This window comes from Ictidomys tridecemlineatus, chromosome 1, assembly GCF_052094955.1.
Source record: "Ictidomys tridecemlineatus isolate mIctTri1 chromosome 1, mIctTri1.hap1, whole genome shotgun sequence".
NCBI lineage: Eukaryota > Metazoa > Chordata > Mammalia > Rodentia > Sciuridae > Ictidomys > Ictidomys tridecemlineatus.
In genome coordinates this window covers 187,795,661-187,815,603 of record NC_135477.1, presented here as the reverse complement: position 1 = coordinate 187,815,603, position 19,943 = coordinate 187,795,661, and the positions used below count along the sequence as shown (strand labels likewise).

The 19,943-nt window shown below is 39.2% G+C and overlaps 1 protein-coding gene across 1 annotated transcript; it reads right to left on the bottom strand.

Moving 5' to 3' along the window:
- Positions 1–4,171: 4,171 nt before the first annotated feature.
- On the bottom strand, positions 4,172–5,110 carry LOC144366670 (olfactory receptor 2M3-like). Its single transcript, XM_078021283.1, has one exon. It carries the CDS (start codon positions 5,108–5,110, stop codon positions 4,172–4,174), a length of 939 nt encoding a protein of 312 aa, XP_077877409.1.
- Positions 5,111–19,943: the final 14,833 nt, after the last annotated feature.

The window sequence follows — 19,943 nt, the reverse complement described above, 5'->3', positions numbered from 1 at the left end:
ATAAATATGCTGACACAGTAAATTGTGTGTTTGTGCACCGAGACTGCTGTTTATTTATTCACATGAAAAATAGTAAATTTGCACCTGTATCAATACCATACATAAATAACTCAAAATGCATCAATTATCTGAGACAGAAAATGAAAACTATAAAGATATAAGAAGAAAATATAAACAGAAAAAAAGAATTATTACTTTGGATTTGGAAAGAGTTTCTTTGACATAATACCAAAATAGTAAGCAAAAAAAAAAAAAGTAGTGGAATTACACTGAAATTCATCACAACGAAAAACAACAAAAAATGGAGCTTTTGTGTTTAGAACATCATAAAACTATGAAAACCTACATAACATATAGAAAAAAATATTTGTAACTCATATGTTCTGTTATAATCCTATATCTAGAACTATAAATAACATTTAAGCCTTAATAATTAACAGATACATGACTCAATTTAAAAATTAACAAATCACCAGATAGACATTTCCAGGAAAAAAGATATTACAATGGACCAATAAGTACATAAATGACATTAACCACATCATTAATTATCAGGGACATAAAATGAACACTACAATGAGATATCAACTTGCACACCCAGATCATTTTGTTCAAAATAGCAATAATACCAAGTGTTTGTGAGAAAGTGGGCCAATTAAAATTCTGTACACTGCCGGTTGGAATGTAAAGTACTACTCTTATATTAGACAATGTGAAAGGTAGTATGATTTGAAAAATAATCTGGTAAATGATCAAAGAGTTAGACATAGAGTCACCAGAGGACCTCCTAATTCTATTCCTAATGATATACTAAAAGTAAATGAAAACACATTTTTACACAAAAATTTATACACGTTTTCAAAATAAGAGATAATGAGTCCAGTGCAAAGATTCACAAACCGAGAGATCAATAAACAAAACATATTGTATCCATATGGTAGAATATTGTAGGGTAATATGTCGGTTGAAGTTTGGATACCTGCAACACGGATGGGCCCTGAGGACCAGCTGAGTAGAACTGACCAGCCCTGGGACACTAATAACCCAGTTTATGGAGAGAGCTGGATTCAGATCTGCAGGGAGAAGTGGGTCAGCGTCTGTAGAAGGTGGTGTGGGTGGGGGATGACCGCTAGTAACGAAGGGTGGTGGGGTGATAAAGGTGTAAAACTATGTGGATTATGGCCACACTCGGGAAGATGCTGAAACACGTTGAATCTTACACGGTAAGTGGGCGACTTAGGTGGCATGGGAGATCCATGCTGGGCCCCAGGAGGGACCAGTGAGGCTCCGACAGAGGGCGCCACACCGCAGCTGGCATGTGGAACTGCGCACTTAGTGCTGCTCTAAAATCCTTGTTCTCTCTTATTGAGATGACAGCCTAGGTCCCTGGGCCTCGCTAGCTACCCCTTCATCCATGCTGAGCAATGCCAGCCTGGATTCCTGCCAGGAAGACGTGCTACTCGGCTCTCCTTGACTTCTGAGGCCCTGCTCACCCCCACTGCCCTCTGCCCTGGGTGTTCACCGCCTGAGTTCTCCACTCCTCACCGCACACCTGGGCATTTCCACTTACTTGTTCCTGTCTTCCCCAGGCCCAGGCCTCACTCCAGCCTGCACTCTGCTATTCAATCTTCTACACACTTTTTGGCACTGAACTCCTCTTAGGACCATATTTGAATCCTACATGTCTACACCCAGTACATGTATGGTATTTGAATCAGATCATTCCTCTGACAGGGATTGTATTGTTCCTTTTTAAAAATGTGTACGTTATTGGTCAGAATGCTCTATAATTTTCTATTGTTTTAAATTTATAATGAGTCCATGCCTCAATTCTTTTAACACTGCACATTCTGTGAGGGTATTCCTCTCTTCTGTATTACATATTTATACATATATCTCATAAAAATTTTCACACATGATATAAATGATTTATGGGAAATATATGATCATAGCATTCATCTCAAGGTTTATCATTTATTTTTAAAAATATCAGAGGCTGAAGCTTCATTTACATAGAGACAAAATATTTTTCTTAACCATAATCATTAGTAGGAGACTTAAAGTTTGTTATAGCTTAACATTTTAAATACCTTATATTAGGTTATTAACATTTTAAATACCTTAATTAGGCTATTAATTGCAGTTTTGATACATTTTATCTATATGAAAACCATCATATTTATTAAAGTAAATAATCTTTTACTGTACTCTATCTTTAATAAGCTTAGAAAATTTTCCAGTTAGTAATTTTATTTGACTGGGTAATATAGTGTTTATTATTATATTTTCCTATTTATCATTATATTTACTTCCTTAAAGTCAAATATAAAAACATTAGTTTAACCCAAAATTGAATTAAGTTTCTATAAAAAATTCAAACAATTATATGAGTAAGACAATTTGGTGAAGAGTAGTGAAGAGTAGACTTTCTTCTCACTTCTCACTCCTGTTTTGGGGGATTGAACTCAAGGAGCTTAACCACTGAGTCATCACCCCAGCCTTTTTTTTTTTTTTTTGAAACAGTTGCCAAGGCTGGCCTGGAGCTTGTGGTCCCCTGCCTCAGTCTCTGGAGTTGCTAAGATTATAGACTTAGTGCAACCATGCCCCACCTCCAAAGTAACTTGTTTTTAATAAAGTAGAAAAGTGTTATGAATTACTTCACTGAACTCAGATATTGCTTTTTAACCTGTGTGCTTGAGCAGAGGAGAAGCATTTGTTTTAATGGTCTGCTAGACCTGAAAAAGGGAAAGAGAGGGAAAGAAATTCAAGCCATCCCTGTTTATAAAATATTGCATGCACTGTGCTGAGTGCTGTTCTACAGTAAGTAGAGGAGCAATGTGCAAATTAGAGAAGCAAAATCAACCTCCAAGTTATATGTTAGTCCATTAAAAAGAAGTGTAAAGAATTCCTAGCTGACACCGTGCAGTCTACTGCAAGGACATCACCACTATTGTAAGACATATGTGCCAGGACCAGTTTTTGGTGATATCATCTCTGTGTCTGTGTGGATATGGGTCTGCAATGACTCTTGGAATATCCTGAAGGAATAATGCTGAGATCCTCTCATGATCTGCACCCTCTAGCTTTACCTGCAGGTCAAGTTCATTGTATGCCAGGAAAGCAGAGAGGATCTTGCCTCACCCTGAGAGGAACAAACACTCCTGCTAGCTTCAGAGAGGAAAGCAAGAGTCCCTCTGCTGCAGAGGAAGGGGATCACTTCAACAACCACTGCAGTGTGGAAGATGACTCTGAGCCACATGTAAAAGTGCTCACTGAGCAGAAGGCCCAGGTTAAAATAAAGAGTAGCTCATTACAGTGCTAGGTTTGTGGTTAGCGTTATGGAGAAGAAGAAAGCAACATAATAATAGGGGTTTTATAAGGCAGTTAGGGCTAGGGTAAAATCTCGACTGCATTTCATCTTATATAATACCAAAACAACCACATATTTATCTATGTATAAATATGTATGTCATACATAAAATTTAAGAAAAATATGAAGATGTTAGCAAACAATTTTCTGTTAAAATTGATCACAACCGTTAAGCAATTGTTCACAAAACAGTGCAAATCAATTGCAGTGTATTTCACACCTAAGGGTTAGAACACCTAAGGATGTAAAATCCACACTCAGAAATTCTTAAGAACATTTTAGTATCCTAGTATAAGAACCTGTAGAGGAAGAAAATAAATGAGAGTTTCTCATTCATCCAGTACCCCAGAGGACAGTGTTCACCCCAAACACAACATGCCAAACCTCCAAGTAATGCCTGTTTTCACCACCAAAGTTAGCTTTATTTAAATATTTATATTAAAAGTTATCTATGAGTCAATAGATAAAAAACCATGAGTCATTTCAGCAAAATGGTAAGTTCAGGATATACTAGACTCTACATAAGCAATCCCATGTCCAGATTAAATGTACCACATGCTAAAAAATTGAGTGCTACAATCAATTAAGGGGCTTCTTCCACAGATGACCACCTCCATTTGCTAAGTAGGGACAACACACAGATGTGCATTATCTATCCTAACAATGTTTGTGGGTGATTTATGCCGTGGTTAGTAGAACTACAAAGATGAGAAAACTTGATGCTGATGTGCATCAGCCTGCATATAAATGTAAGCATATCAAGTGTGCTCAAAAAACAAAGCATAAATACAATTACCCAGCTCACTCTCCAGACTTTCCCTTCCCTATCACCTTCATGAATGCTCTGGACACCTCCCTGTTGCACAGGCTGTAGATGAGGGGGTTCAGCATGGGGGTGAGGATGGTGTAGAGGGCCGACACCATCTTGTCCTGTGTGGGGGACCGGTCAGAAGTGGGCCACATGTAGATGAACATGACTGCTCCATAGTACATGCCCACCACCATGAGGTGGGAGGAGCAGGTGGCAAAAGCTTTGCGGCGACCCTCCCCAGACCCCATGTGAATGACGGCCAGAATCACACGAGCATAGGAAGCAATGATGATGCCTACAGGGAACAGAAGCATAATGATGCAGCAGATAAATATCATCCTTTCAAATGTCAAGGTGTCAGTGCATGCGAGGGTGAGCAGGGCAGGGACATCACAGAAAAAGTGGGGTATTTTCCGGGAACCACAGTATGGGAAGGACAAGACAACTGCAGCTTCAATTATACCATCAAAGGAGCCAAGAAGCCAGGAAGCAGCAGCCATGAGGCCACAGACTTTCTGGCTCATGAGAACTGGGTATCTTAATGGGTGGCAAATGGCCACATAGCGGTCATAGGCCATTGCTGCCAACAGGAAGCACTCGGCTCCCATCAAGGACACATAGAAGAATATCTGGGTCCCGCAGCCTGCCAGCGAGATGGAGTTCCTGCCAGAAAGATAGTTAAAGGCCATCTTGGGGACGGTGGTGCAGATGAGCATCAGGTCCATGAGGGAGAGCTGGCTGAGGAGGAAGTACATGGGGGTGTGCAACTGGGCATCCAGGTGGATGAGGAGCACCATGGTGGAGTTCCCCATGACGGCCACTGTGAAGATGCCCAGGACCAGAGCGAAGAGGAAAGTGTGGATGGGGCTGTGGTTGAAGATGCCCAGCAGGATGAAGACAGGGCTGGAGGTCTGATTCCCCCAGGCCATGGTGAGCTGCTCACTGTGGAGAGGACAGCTTGTAAGTAATGGGCAGGTTTGTGCTATGGAAATATGGAGGATTTTTCTCTTACACAAGCACACTCCAAAATTATATATGTAATTTTGATTTGTACATCAGGGTGGTTAAGGCTTGTTTGTAACTTGATGTGCTTTTAAATGCAACATACCTACATTGTGCACATGCTGGGTTTCACAGTAAAAACCTGGAAGTCTTCTCAAAGTCACATAATGTGGTTACAGGGAGAACTCAGCTCAAAGGTATAGTGTCAATGCCCTTTATAGTTACACTTTGTAGGGATTCTGACTGTGCAAATACACAGGGAAGCATTCCTCTGGTGAGCAAACTCCCTGGGGTCACAGGCACTCTGTTTTCCATCCTTGGAACATCCTGCAGTTTCTCCTAGAAACCACTAACATAACTAACATGTGTGCAATGTCTAGCTGATGTGGCAATGCCCCACATGAAGAGGCTCTGTACTAGCCTCTACCTTGACCTTAGGCACACAGTTCCTAGGAATAAAGGAACTCTCTTGTTAGGCAACCACAATGTTTCACTGAGCCTAAACCTGTCCACATAACAGTGACTTTATACAATGGAACTTCTTGAGAGACATTGGATATTGCAACTTAGTATGTCACTGAGGAATAAGCTGCATGATGTTGCTAAGTCTGTACCATGCCTAGTGATACCATGAACAATAGGTCCTAATGATGCCAAGAACCTAAAGTAGGATAGATATAAATAAAGCTGGCAGATTGACCCCTCTGCCATTCTGCCATCTTTCCTGCCTCTGCATCTTGTCTCTGGGTCTCTCTTTATTTTCCAAACAACACTATGATCATGGGAGGAGTCCTGGATTTCCTGGGATTCTGTGGCATTTCTGCTACGTTTTCCATGGAACCTTCTTCATCACTCTGTGGTGTTTATAAAATTCCATGGAGAGGGAAGCATGTCCTGACACACCAACAGAAGCTGTTAACCAGTGGGTGTTGCTGATAAGTGAGTTATCATGGAAGACGGTCCTCATCAGTGTTTTCTTGTCTTATTCCATCACTGAAGGTCAGGTGTGCCTGTGAGACATTAGAATAGTCCATTTTCCCTGGGACCCACCATCGGGGACCATAAGCGTACAGCACAAGCTCTGCCTATAGGTTATTTTTGCTGTGTGTAATTAGGTAATTATCAATTTCCTTTAGCCCTATTTTTCACTCTGTAAATGGGCATATTAGAAGTTGGCATGAAGTTATGAAATGAAAGCTTAAGCTGTTTAGAACGTTGCTTGTGTCATGGCTTCTGTAAGTATTTTAATATTAAGTACCACTGGAGGGAATAAAGCCCATCCCTACTTTATCTCTAATTATGTTTAGAAAATATTTTTAGTTATAGAGAGACATAATACCTTTATTGATTTATTTATCGGGTGCTGAGGATTGAACCCAGGTCTCCCACATTCTAGGTGAGAGCTCTACCACAGAGCCACAACCCTAGCCCCTTTCTCTAACTAATGTAGTTTATACAAACGTCAATATCTTCAATATTTTTTGGAAATTCCCTTTACAAGTCCTTATTTTGCTGCAAAGTAGCATCTTTCTAACTCTGTGTTTTGACCTCCTTTTCATTTTCTTTTTAGTCCTCCTTCTTGGGAGATCAGGCATTTTATTTCTTCTTTAATGTTATCTGAACAAATTGTTATTCTTGTGTTTTTAGTTGTTTGTTCTCCCGAGTGTCTGTGTGCAGGTCCCTCACTATGTGAACACACTCCAGTTATAACTTAGGCGTTCCCTGAAGCCTTGACTCCTCATCAGTTCCATACATCCTATGAATGCTTCTCACAGTTCCTATATTAACAATAAATTCAACCCTAATTGTGTGGGTTAATACAAAACATGCTGCTTAGTTGTTAAATTTTTTTTACTTTTTCACCCTTCATAAGATTTTTGCTAATTTTGCTTTCTTTATGTGATTTATTTATGTTATATTCATTTTCGATTGACATGTAATACTTTTGCATGTTTACCTGGTGCATGGAATGTTTCTGTATGTGAATACGTAACATAATGTTCAAATCAGGATAAGCTCATCTAGTTCTTTAAACATTTGTTGTCTCTTTGTTGTGAGAACATGCAAAATGATTTCTTCTAGAATATTTGAAATGTTCTTATTATGATCTGCTTTCAACCACATGGACACAATGGGGGAGATTACGTTAAGTGAAATAATCTGAGCACATGGCCTCACTCATGTGGACCTTGCAGAACCAGGAATAGAATGATGCTTTCCAGAGGCTGAGGATATGGTGGGAGAAGGAAGGGTGAGAAATGTTGGTCAAGGACTCCTAGATTATGGCAAGATCAGAGAGGAGATCTCTGGAGCTCTATTGCTCAGCAGCATGACTACAGATTATAGAATGTACTCTATGTTTCAAAAGAGCTAATTATATGTTCTAAACCTTTTTCTATCATTCACCTTGTGCAACCCTTTCACTATACACCACTCAGGAAAATCTTGAGTCAAGTTAAAAAAAAATGCTCCTGATTGCCCATGCTTGCTGACTGAAATATATTGTCCAGTAGATGAAGACCACTCCCGTGAGCCAGTTGCATCCCCTCTCTTTATCAATATGCATTTCCTTCTTCAAGCTCCCTTGTGCTGTCACCCTGCCTGGCCTTCTTTCTCTATGTTTTGAAATACACAGATGACTATAAAATTGTGGGAAAAAAAACACATATCAAGTTAGCTCTTGAATATCCTCTGCTTTTTCTATTTTCTGCAGCCATGTTTCAACTGCACGTGCTGCAGTTGAAGGGTACCCAGAGCATCAGAGCGACATCTTTCAGATTGGACACAAATCACGGGATTAGCCAGCCTATAACTGAAAGGTTAGGGATGCTAAGAAAGCTGCGGGCTCCTTGGAGCAGGAGTTCCATGCGCCAGGCACTTCTTCACCAGCATTTGTCTTCTGGCTTGTCTTTTTGCCCAAATAGGCCATAAACTTCTGCTGATTCTCATCTCACATTTGGCTAATGCATTGCTTCTATCTTTGCCAAATCAGAACCCACAGCTCTCAGCGATCTTGGCTGCCTGCCACGGGGGCTGGCATGAGCAGCGCTTCATGGCTGTTGGTTTTGAAGACATCATCCTCCTGTGAGCAGAGCCTGGGGACAGTCAGTCAGCCACGTTCTTTCCCTACAGTCCTGGACCCCTGAAAGCCACATCTCCTTCCACTTCCAGCCACACGGCTGGCTTTCTGTTCTCTTCTCCATTCCAGGACAAGCTCTGCACACACCGAGCTCGACAAGGCCTCCCTCTCTGTTCCACATGCAAGTGAAGACCAGGACCTCTAGATCAGGAAAACCTGGGCTTACATTCTTTTATACACCAACTCTTTTATCACCAGACAAGTTAAACAGCATCTCTAGGATTTTGTTTCTGTCCTCTCCACCCCTCACATGGTTGTCTTAAAGATAAGCTACCCCTTAAAATTCCTCATGCAATCACATCTGTCACAGCCTGCATTCTTCAGATGAATCTTGCCATTTCTACTCAGACCTTGTCACCCCTTCATTTTCCTTTCGAGAGTGTTGGTTTCTGATTGGTAAGCTATGTGCTTATTTCTGAGATGTTCCTAATCCATCAGAGATTCATGTATAAGGCATGTTCCTAAGATCCCCATAAATATCAATTGAACTGGAGTATCTTGCAATTATTCTTAAGATATCATATTTTATATCACTGTAAACAAGGCATTACATTCCCTTAGCATCTTCACTGGTATCATTTCATTCAATCTGAAAACTGTTGGAAATATAAGAAATGCATTATTCTAAGATGTCAGTGACTATAAAGGGGTAAGTTGTAGATCAACATGAAAAATCACCTCATTATTTGGAAGAATTTCAAATGACAGAATTTCTAATACATAATTGTTGAATAGACTGTGATTCCACCCAGTGACTTGGACTCCACAATGGTCAAACCATCTAAATCTTTGGAACATACCTTCTTCCTGGGACTTACCTTCCACATGTGTTCAAGAAGACACCCCACTTCCAAGGCCACCAAAAGCATTTAAATTTCTAGAGTGAGCCTCTGCAGCACAGCTCTGTAAGTAATCTGTGGCTTGCTTCTGCAATCCAGCAGGGAATTCAGTCCCCTGTCTTCAATTATGGTACTCTATGTTAGGACCCACGTTTTCTCCTAGGGTTTCATAATATTTAGTTCTAAACTTGTGAAGGTGACTCAATATTTAACATAAAAAGAAAGTCATTTCACTTTATTAATGAATATTACAAATTCCCTATATTTTTTTCTCTGGTTGACCCTGCTTTTTCAATATTTCAAGATTTTTAACTCCATAAACTCCATATGGTTCAAGGGCAAGAGGGCAGTTCGATTTCTTATTCTTAATTAAATTGAAATTCTAAGAGTTTTCTTCTTCTTTTTTTCCTTATTTACCTGTAAATATAACTTTTAAAAAGTTGATTAGTTACTTTCAAATGGGCACATCAGGAGGCATCATTCTGTGTTCATGCAGGCTTCCCTTCTACATTTGGGATTACAACACTGTTGTGAATTTTTCTGTTTTTGAAAGATTGCCATCTGTGATGATGGAATCTACTACTAGCTGTCTCATAACCATCTTAGAATATTCTTATAAAATACATAGAGAAAAAGACCAAAGGTTTATTTTTTTATATTTATTTTTTCCTATTCTCTCACACCACTCCACACAACCTTGCTCACACCAGGTATGTGGAAATATTTTTTACAAACTGCTTCAAATGCACATTTAAGTAGAAATTTGTTTTACTCTGTTTGTTGACCAAGAGTTCTCCACACCAGATATCACATTTTTTCCTTTTAAAAGGCAATTTCTCCTTTCTTATACAATACGTTTGAATATATCATAAGATAGAGGTTTTAGGAAAAGAAAAAGTAGAACTATCTGAAGTCCACTGTGAAGACTTTATCACAAACAGATTGTGAAATGTGGAATAATGTAGTTACTGCAACTGACTCAAAAATGCTTGAAAATGTATGAATGGTTATACACATCTCTTAAATTAAATTAAAGCTATGTTAAACAGGGGAATAATGACAAAGGTGTTTCTATATTCATGTGTAAAGTAATATTAGGGGGCCTACAAAAAAATAAAAGTGATGAAAGGTGCCAATAGTTTTCAATGAATTTTACTATGTTAAACACCGTTTCACATCTAAAAAGGATTCTTGTTTGTTTGCCTGCTTTTAGTTTTTGCAGTACTGGGGATCTAAACCAGGGCTTCACAAATGCTAGGCAAATGTTCTACCACTGAGCTACATCCTCGGTTCTCAACAAATATTCAGTTTTCCTCCATTGTAAAAAAAATTAATAAATAAAAATAAATATTCTTTGTGAACTACAGAAAAATTCCAGAGATTGGGTCATTTTTAACATCAGAAATTATTTTAGTTCGTGTGGCTGGGAGTCCAGGATCAAGGTACGCACAGATTTATCTCCAGTAAGGACTAGGTCTGTACTTTTAAAATGGTGCCACTGCATTGCATCTATCAGAGAAGAGAAGAAACAGAAAGACAACCACGACTCCTTTCTCCTTGACCATTTTATAAAGGGGCTAATTTCACTCATCTGAGCTCCACTGTCCTGACTTATTCAACACCAGAGGCCACATTTGTTAATGTGTCACGTTGGGCATCAAGTTTCAACATGACTTTCCAAAGGGATAACATCATTCATTTAAACCATTGAAGTACTAATCAAAATATATGCAAGTAAAATCTAACCAGATAGCAAATAAATAAAAAATTTCCTGTGAGAGTCCCCTTGGGAGTCCTCAATTAAATACTCCAGTCCTACTTGCATATTACCACTCCAAAATTTCATGACTTTAATAAATATAATGATCTTTTTTTTATTGTGAACGAAAAATTTATTTGCTCATTTTTTGCATTTGAAGTACTCTTCGATGACATCCTTGGCCTGAGATTCTTTGCCATAATCCTTAACAACTACACAACTGCAACCAACCACTTTAAGAGGCTAATATGATGATCTTTTTAACCTCTCATGTTTTCTGAGAGCTTTAGCACAGGGCTCTTCATGTGGTGGTATAGTGGCTTATCTTTGAGCAGAGGGTTCTGAAGCTTTGGGGACCACATGAGAATCTTTGTCTCCTCCCACCTCTCACAGTCTATGCATGTGGTTAATTGGTTCTAGTTCACCTCAAGGAAGCCTCAACCAAGCAGGCCCTTTTTATAGCATGTTGAAATATCCTCAATTTATTTAATGACACATGTCATGGGTTTGTATTGTCTGAGAACGCTTTTTTAAATGTTCTTTTTAGTTATACATGACAGTAGAAGGAATTTTGACATGTCCTATATACATGGAGTTTGTCTTCCCAGTCTTGTGGTGGTACGTGATATGCAGTGACACTATATTCACATCAGAATGTAGAAAGTAAAGGACATTCAACTGTCTTTCCTCTCCCTTCCCTTCATTCCCCCTTTTCACCATTTGGTGAACTTGAGAATGCTGTTTTGTTTGTTCAGTTTCTGTAAAGCTTTTTGTTTATCTCCACTGATTTCATGTTACATTTCCGTTGGAAATACATTTTTAAAATTTAGGAAATTAAAAATTAAAAGAAAAGAAATGTAGAGTTTAAGTCATGTTAAGTCATGTTTTTACCATAAGGGTAGCTAAGCAACTGTTTTAAGTGATTTTGAAATATAGTAATTATAACATATCTTTAATGAGTCATAGCCTAGAAAAAATGAAAATTTTTTAAAATTCAAATTTTTATGACAAATATTCATAAATATTATAAACATTTATGATATAATATTTTATTTATGATAAAATATAAATATTTATAATGTAATATTAATTACATAGAACATGTTAAGTAATATGCAAATGTATACAGAGTAGCTCATGTTGGTTTATATTCTAAATATCTCTGTTTCAAATGAAAAGAAAAGTATATTTTTATGGTCAATAATGGTTATTGAGTTTAGTTAGCAGAATATTAATTTTAATCAAATACAAAATCCTGACATTAAACTTTAGAGAAGAAACATTTTTGTTTAAATAAGGTCAACTAAGGGACCCAACATGGTGGCCGGCGAGGAAGCAGCGATTCTAACGTCTCCACTTTAACCGGATAAGAAAGATCCATTGGAACAGTGGCAGCCTACCTACGGAGGAACTTCTAGCATAATTCCCTGGAGAAGAGAGCTGCCGTGAACTGGTAGGTTTATTGGAAGTGACAGTTTGTCCCAGAGAAGTGGATTTTGGACGGGCACGCGGGCACAGAAATCTAGTCCCACAGACATCAGCTGCTCCCGCAAGCGGCTCCCCCGGGAGGTTTAGCTCTCGCTCTGGGAGGAGCTGCATCACCCACCCGGTTCCTAACCACGCGGCCACAGCTACCCGAATAGACAGGTGGCCCCGCGACGGGTGCAGAAATCATCTTCCGTAAACAGCAGCCGTTTTTGCAAGCGGCGGACACCCGGAGCGACTTGGCCCGCCCCGCCCGAACCGGAATTCGGCCTCCGCCATCCGGGCTCCCCTGGGAGGCCTAGTGCTCTCTCTGGGAGCAGCCGCATCACCCATCCGGTCCCTAACCATGCGGTCGCAGCTTCCTGGCTCAACAGGTGGCCCCTCCGGCGGGCGCAGAGGTCCAATCCCGCAACCACCAGCAGCTTCTGAAAGCGGCGGCGGCCCGGAGCGGAGTGGCAGCCCAAACCGGCAGACGCCTCCACCATATCGGCTCTCCTGGGAGGCCCTGCTCTCGCTCGGCGAACAGCCAAACCACCCGCTCGGATCTTAACCACGCAGACACAGCTACCCCGCTCTTCACGTGGCTCCCGGTGGCCCGACTCAGCTAGAAGGATCCCCGCATGGCCCCGTACATGGCCATGCCCTCCGGGCTCTGCTAATAGCCCCACACACCTGGCGAACAACCGGGAAACTTCAAAATCTCTCTGTGGGCGTGACTGCAAGGACCAAAGGACTCTCGACACCCAACTCCCCTTACTGCCAGAGTCAGGCAGACCTGAGACCCACCAACGGAACAGGCCTAGAGGCCTGCCAGCATGGTAGATACGCCACTCCATTTGGAGTAGGGGGGCAGAGCAGAGCAGCCGCCCGCATCCGGATCAGGCCCAACGACGCGAGGGGGTGATAGTCATATCGCCACAATTGGAGGGGGGACAGAGCAGAGCCGCCACCCGCTCCCGCAGGGTGGGCAGACCTGCGAACAACCGGCAGAGCAGGCCTAGCGGCCTGCCAGCGCGGTATTGAGATCACCCCAACTAGAGAAGGAGCACAGCTACTACCCGCCCTGCAAGGGAGATTTTTCAACTATACAAGAGCAATATAAATAATTAGGGGGAAAAACTCATAATCACAACAGTTTCACCAAGCAGAAAGAAACATGAGCAGCATGAAAAGACAAGGAAAGAAAGGACCACAAGCAATGCAGGTCAACTCAACTTTCGAAGAGGTAATAGCTGCAACAGATGGAATGTCAGATAAAGAGTTCAGGATATATATGCTTCAGATGATCTGGAGTCTCAAGGAAGACATGAGACAGCAAAATCAGACAATGAAAGATCACATTGACAAACAAATCCAGGAAGTAAAAGATCAATTTCACAGGGAGATAGAGGTAATAAAAAACAAACAAATTGAAATCCTAGAAATGCAGGAATCATTAAACCAACTTAAAAACTCAATTGAGAATGCTACCAGCAGATTAGATCACTTAGAAGAGACAACATCAGACAATGAAGACAAAGTATTTCAACTGGAAAAGAACATAGACAGCTCAGCAAGTCTGCTAAGAAACCATGAGCAGAACATCCAAGAATTATGGGACAATATCAAAAGACCAAATTTAAGAGTCATTGGGATACAGGAAGGCACAGAGCTCCAAACTAAAGGAATAAACAGGCTATTCAGTGAGATTATACAAGAAAACTTCCCAGACTTGAAGAATGAGACAGAACCCCAAATACTAGAAGCCTACAGGACGCCGAATGTGCAAAATCATAAGAGATCCACACCTAGACACATTATAATGAAGATGTCCAACATACAGAATAAGGAGAGAATTTTAAAAGCTGCAAGAGAAAGAAAGCAGATTACATTTAGGGGCAAACCAATCAGGATAACAGCTGATCTCTCAACACAGACCCTGAAAGCTAGAAGATCCTGGAATAACATATTTCAAACACTGAAAGAAAATGGGTTCCAACCAAGAATCGTGTATCCGGCAAAATTAAGCTTCAGGATAGAAGATGAAATTAAAACCTTCCATGATAAACAAAAGTTAAAAGAATTCGCAGCTAGAAAACCATCTCTTCAAAAAGTCCTTGGCAAAACATTACAGGAAGAGGAAATGGAAAATAACATTGAAAACCAACAATGGGAGATAGGACAGTAAAGGGGGGAAAATAGTCAAAGAGGATAACAAATCAGGTTTAGAAACATCAATAAACAAATATGGCTAGAAGAACAAATCATATCTCAATAATAACCCTGAATGTTAATGGCTTAAATTCACCAATTAAGAGACACAGGCTAGTAGAATGGATCACAAAAGAAGACCCAACAATATGCTGCCTACAGGAGACGCATCTGATAGAAAAAGATATTCATAGACTGAAGGTGAAAGGTTGGGAAAAATCATACCACTCATATGGAATGCGGAAACAAGCAGGAGTGTCCATACTCATATCTAATAAAATAGATTTCAAGCCAAAGTTAATCAAAAGGGATAAAGAAGGACACTTCATACTGCTCAAGGGAACCATACACCAACAAGACATAACAATCATAAATATATATGCCCCAAATAATGGTGCAGCTGTGTTCATCAAGCAAACTCTCCTCAAGTTCAAGAGTCTAATAGACCACCATACAATAATCATGGGAGACTTCAACACACCTCTCTCACCACTAGACAGATCTTACAAACAAAAGTTAAATAAAGAAACTATAGAACTCAATAACACAATTAACAACCTAGACTTAATTGACATATATAGACTATACCACCCAAAATCAAGTAGTTACACTTTTTTCTCAGCAGCACATGGAACCTTCTCAAAAATAGACCATATATTATGTCACAGGGCAACTCTTAGACAATATAAAGGGGTAGAGATAATACCATGCATCTTATCTGATCATAATGGAATAAAACTGAAAATCAATGATAAAAGAAGGAAGGAAAAATCAAGCATCACTTGGAGAATGAACAATAGGTTGCTGAATGATCAATGGGTTTTAGAAGACATCAAGGAGGAAATTAAAAAATTCCTAGAGTTAAATGAAAACACAGACACAACATATCGGAATCTATGGGACACATTGAAAGCAGTTCTAAGAGGAAAATTCATTGCTTGGAGTTCATTCCTCAAAAAAAAGAAAAAACCAACAAATAAATGATCTCATACTTCATCTCAAAATCCTAGAAAAAGAAGAGCAAAACAACAGCAAAAGAAGTAGAAGGCAAGAAATAATTAAAATCAGAGCTGAAATAAATGAAATTGAAACAAAAGAAACAATTGAAAAAATTGACAAGACTAAAAGTTGCTTCTTTGAAAAAATAAATAAAATTGACAGACCCTTAGCCATGCTAACGAAGAGAAGAAGAGAGAGAACTCAAATTACTAACATATGGGATGAAAAGGGTAACATCACAACAGACACTTCAGAAATACAGAAGATAATCAGAAATTATTTTGAATCCTTATACTCCAATAAAATAGAAGATAGTGAAGGCATAGATAAATTCCTTAAGTCTTATGACCTGCCCAGATTGAGTCAGGAGGATATAGACAACCTAAACAGACCAATAACAATAGAGGAAATAGAAGAAACCATCAAAAGATTACCAACTAAGAAAAGCCCAGGACCGGATGGGTATACAGCAGAGTTTTACAAAACCTTTAAAGAGGAACTAACACCAATACTTTTCAAGCTATTTCAGGAAATAGAAAAAGAGGGAGAACTTCCAAATTCATTCTACGAGGCCAACATCACCCTGATTCCGAAACCAGACAAAGACACTTCAAAGAAAGAAAACTACAGACCAATATCTCTAATGAACCTTGACGCAAAAATCCTCAATAAAATTCTGGCAAATCGGATTCAAATACATATCAAAAAAATTATACATCATGATCAAGTAGGATTTATCCCTGGGATGCAAGGCTGGTTCAATATACGGAAATCAATAAATGTTATTCACCACATCAATAGACTTAAAAATAAGAACCATATGATCATCTCGATAGATGCAGAAAAAGCATTCGACAAAGTACAGCATCCCTTTATGTTCAAAACTCTAGAAAAATTAGGGATAACTGGAACATACCTCAACATTGTAAAAGCAATCTACGATAAGCCACAGGCCAGCATCATTCTGAATGGAGAAAAATTGAAGGCATTCCCTCTAAGATCTGGTACAAGACAGGGATGCCCTCTCTCACCACTTCTGTTCAACATAGTCCTTGAAACACTGGCCAGAGCAATTAGACAGACGAAAGAAATTAAAGGCATAAAAATAGGAAAAGAAGAACTTAAATTATCACTATTTGCAGATGATATGATCCTATACCTAGCAGACCCAAAAGGGTCTACAAAGAAGCTATTAGAGCTAATAAATGAATTCAGCAAAGTGGCAGGATATAAGATCAACACACATAAATCAAAGGCATTCCTGTATATCAGTGACAAATCCTCTGAAACGGAAATGAGGGCAACTACTCCATTCACAATATCCCCCCCAAAAATAAAATACTTGGGAATCAACCTAACAAAAGAGGTGAAAGATTTATATAATGAAAATTATAGAACCCTAAAGAAAGATATAGAAGAAGACCTTAGAAGATGGAAAAATATACCCTGCTCATGGATAGGTAGAACTAACATCATCAAAATGGCGATATTACCAAAAGTTCTCTATAAGTTCAATGCAATGCCAATCAAAATCCCAATGGAATTTCTTGTAGAAATAGATAAAAGAATCATGAAATTCATATGGAATAATAAAAGACCCAGAATAGCAAAAACAATGCTAAGCAGGAAGTGTGAATCAGGCGGTATAGCGATACCAGACTTCAAACTATACTACAGAGCAATAGTAACAAAAACAGCATGGTACTGGTACCAAAACAGGTGGGTGGACCAATGGTACAGAATAGAGGACACAGAAACCAATCCACAAAACTACAACTATCTTATATTTGATAAAGGGGCTAAAAGCATGCAATGGAGGAAGGATAGCATCTTCAACAAATGGTGCTGGGAAAACTGGAAATCCATTTGCATCAAAATGAATCTGAACCCCTATCTCTCGCCATGCACAAAAGTTAACTCAAAATGGATTAAGGAGCTTGATATTAAATCAGAGACACGGCATCTGATAGAAGAAAAAGTTGGTTATGATCTACATACTGTGGGATCCGGCCCCAAATTCCTCAATAGGACACCCATAGCGCAAGAGTTAACAACTAGAATCAACAAATGGGACTTACTCAAACTAAAAAGTTTTTTCTCAGCAAAAGAAACAATAAGAGAGATAAACAGGGAGCCTACATCCTGGGAACAAATCTTTAATCCACACACTTCAGATAGAGCCCTAATAACCAGAATATACAAAGAACTCAAAAAATTAGACAATAAGATAACAAATAACCCAATCAATAAATGGGCCAAGGACCTGAACAGACAGTTCTCAGAGGAGGACATACAATCAATCAATAAGTACATGAAAAAATGCTCACCATAGCTAGAAGTTAGAGAAATGCAAATCAAAACTACCCTACGATACCACCTCACTCCAGTAAGATTGGCAGCCATTAGGAAGTCAAACAACAATAAGTGCTGGAGAGGATGCGGGGAAAAGGACACTCTTGTTCATTGCTGGTGGGACTGCAAATTGGTGCAGCCAATTTGGAAAGCAGTATGGAGATTTCTTGGAAAGCTGGGAATGGAACCACCATTTGACCCAGCTATTCCCCTTCTCGGTCTATTCCCTAAAGACCTAATAAGAGCATGTTACAGAGACACTGCTACAACGATGTTCATAGCAGCACAATTCACTATAGCAAGATTATGGAATCAGCCTAGATGCTCTTCAATAGATGAATGGATAAAAAAATGTGGCATTTATACACAATGGAGTATTACTCTGCATTAAGGAACGACAAAATCATAGAATTTGGAGGGAAATGGATGGCATTAGAGCAGATTATGCTAAGTGAAGCTAGTCAATCGTTAAAAAACAAATACCAAATGACCCCTTTGATATAAGGGGAGTAAACAAGGACAGGGTAAGGACGAAGAGCTTGAGAAGAAGATTTACATTAAACAGGGATGAGAAAAGGGGAGGGGAGGGGAGGGGAGGGGAGGGGGGGATAGTAGAGAATAGGACAGACAGCAGAATACATCAGACACTAGAAAGGCAATATGTCAATCAATGGTAGGGTAACTGATGTGATACAGCAATTTGTATACGGGGTAAAGTTGGGAGTTCATAACCCACTTGAATCAAACTGTGAAAGATGATGTATTAAGAACTGTGTAATGTTTTGAACGACCAACAATTAAAAAAAAAAAAAAAGGTCAACTAGATTTTTAGAAAATGTGTTAAGTATATCATTCTAGTAGACATTTAAACTGTTACTTGGAATGTATTCTATGGGTTTTTTTATATTTTAATGATTTTTTTTGTTATACCTGACAGTAGAATCCATTTTGATAAATTATACGAGAATGGAATGTATGTCACTCTAATTAGCACGCCCTGCTCCCTTCCTCTAAAGATCTCTCTGCCATTGACTCAGGGTGACTCTGTGGATGTACACATGGCGACGTTCATTGTGGGGTATTCATATGTGTACTTAGCAGGTCAGGTCAGATTCATGCCCCGCCCTTCCTTTCCCTGTCCCCCTCCCTTCCCTTCATTCCTTTTTTGTCTACTCCATGGAAATTCTATTCATATCTCTTTGACCATTTGTATTTCTTCCTTGAAAAGAGACTGTTTAGTTCTTTACCCATTTATTAATTTTTTTTTACTGTTAAGTTTTTTGAGTTCTTTGTATATTCTAGAAACTAATGCCCTGGGTTGCAGATGGCAAAGATTTATCTCTCATTCTGTAGACTCTCTTCAGACTCTAGATTGTTTTCTTTGCTGTGAAGAAGTGCTAAAGGAGAGGGGCAGGAGAGGTACTGGGGTGCTAATTAGAGTGACATACAATATTTATAATGCAGTATTAATTACTTTTAGTTTGATGCCATTCCATTTATTCATTCTTAATTTTACTTCTTGTGCTTTAGGAATTTTGCTAAGATCCATCAGATAAAAACAGGCATAAAATTATGCCACTGAAATTTTGCCTTTTGCAGAATATTATACATTTGGAATCAAATGGAATGCAGCTTGCTTTTCATAATTGATTAATTTCACTTAACTAATAGGCTGTTGAGTTTCCATAATGTCTTTACATGGATTGATGGCAAATTTCTCTTTAGTGCTAAATAATGTTTCACTTATGAGTGCTCCTCCTTTCATTTATGCCTCCTTCCACAGAAGAACATCCTCTTGGCTTTCCAGTTTGGTAATTGTGAACAAAACCATTATAAAGACCCATGTGAATCTTTTCATAGGGACATAAATTTTCAGCTCACTTGGGAAAATGTCATAGAATGTCATTACTATGCATGTGGCTAATTGATTCTAGTTCACCTCAAGGAAGCCTCAACCAAGCAGGCCGTTTTTATAGCAGGTTGAAATATCCTCAATT

Excerpts from the sequence above, each read along its gene's own strand:
- LOC144366670 (XM_078021283.1), bottom strand. The coding sequence starts at position 5,110 with ATGGCCTGGGGGAATCAGACCTCCAGCCCTGTCTTCATCCTGCTGGGC.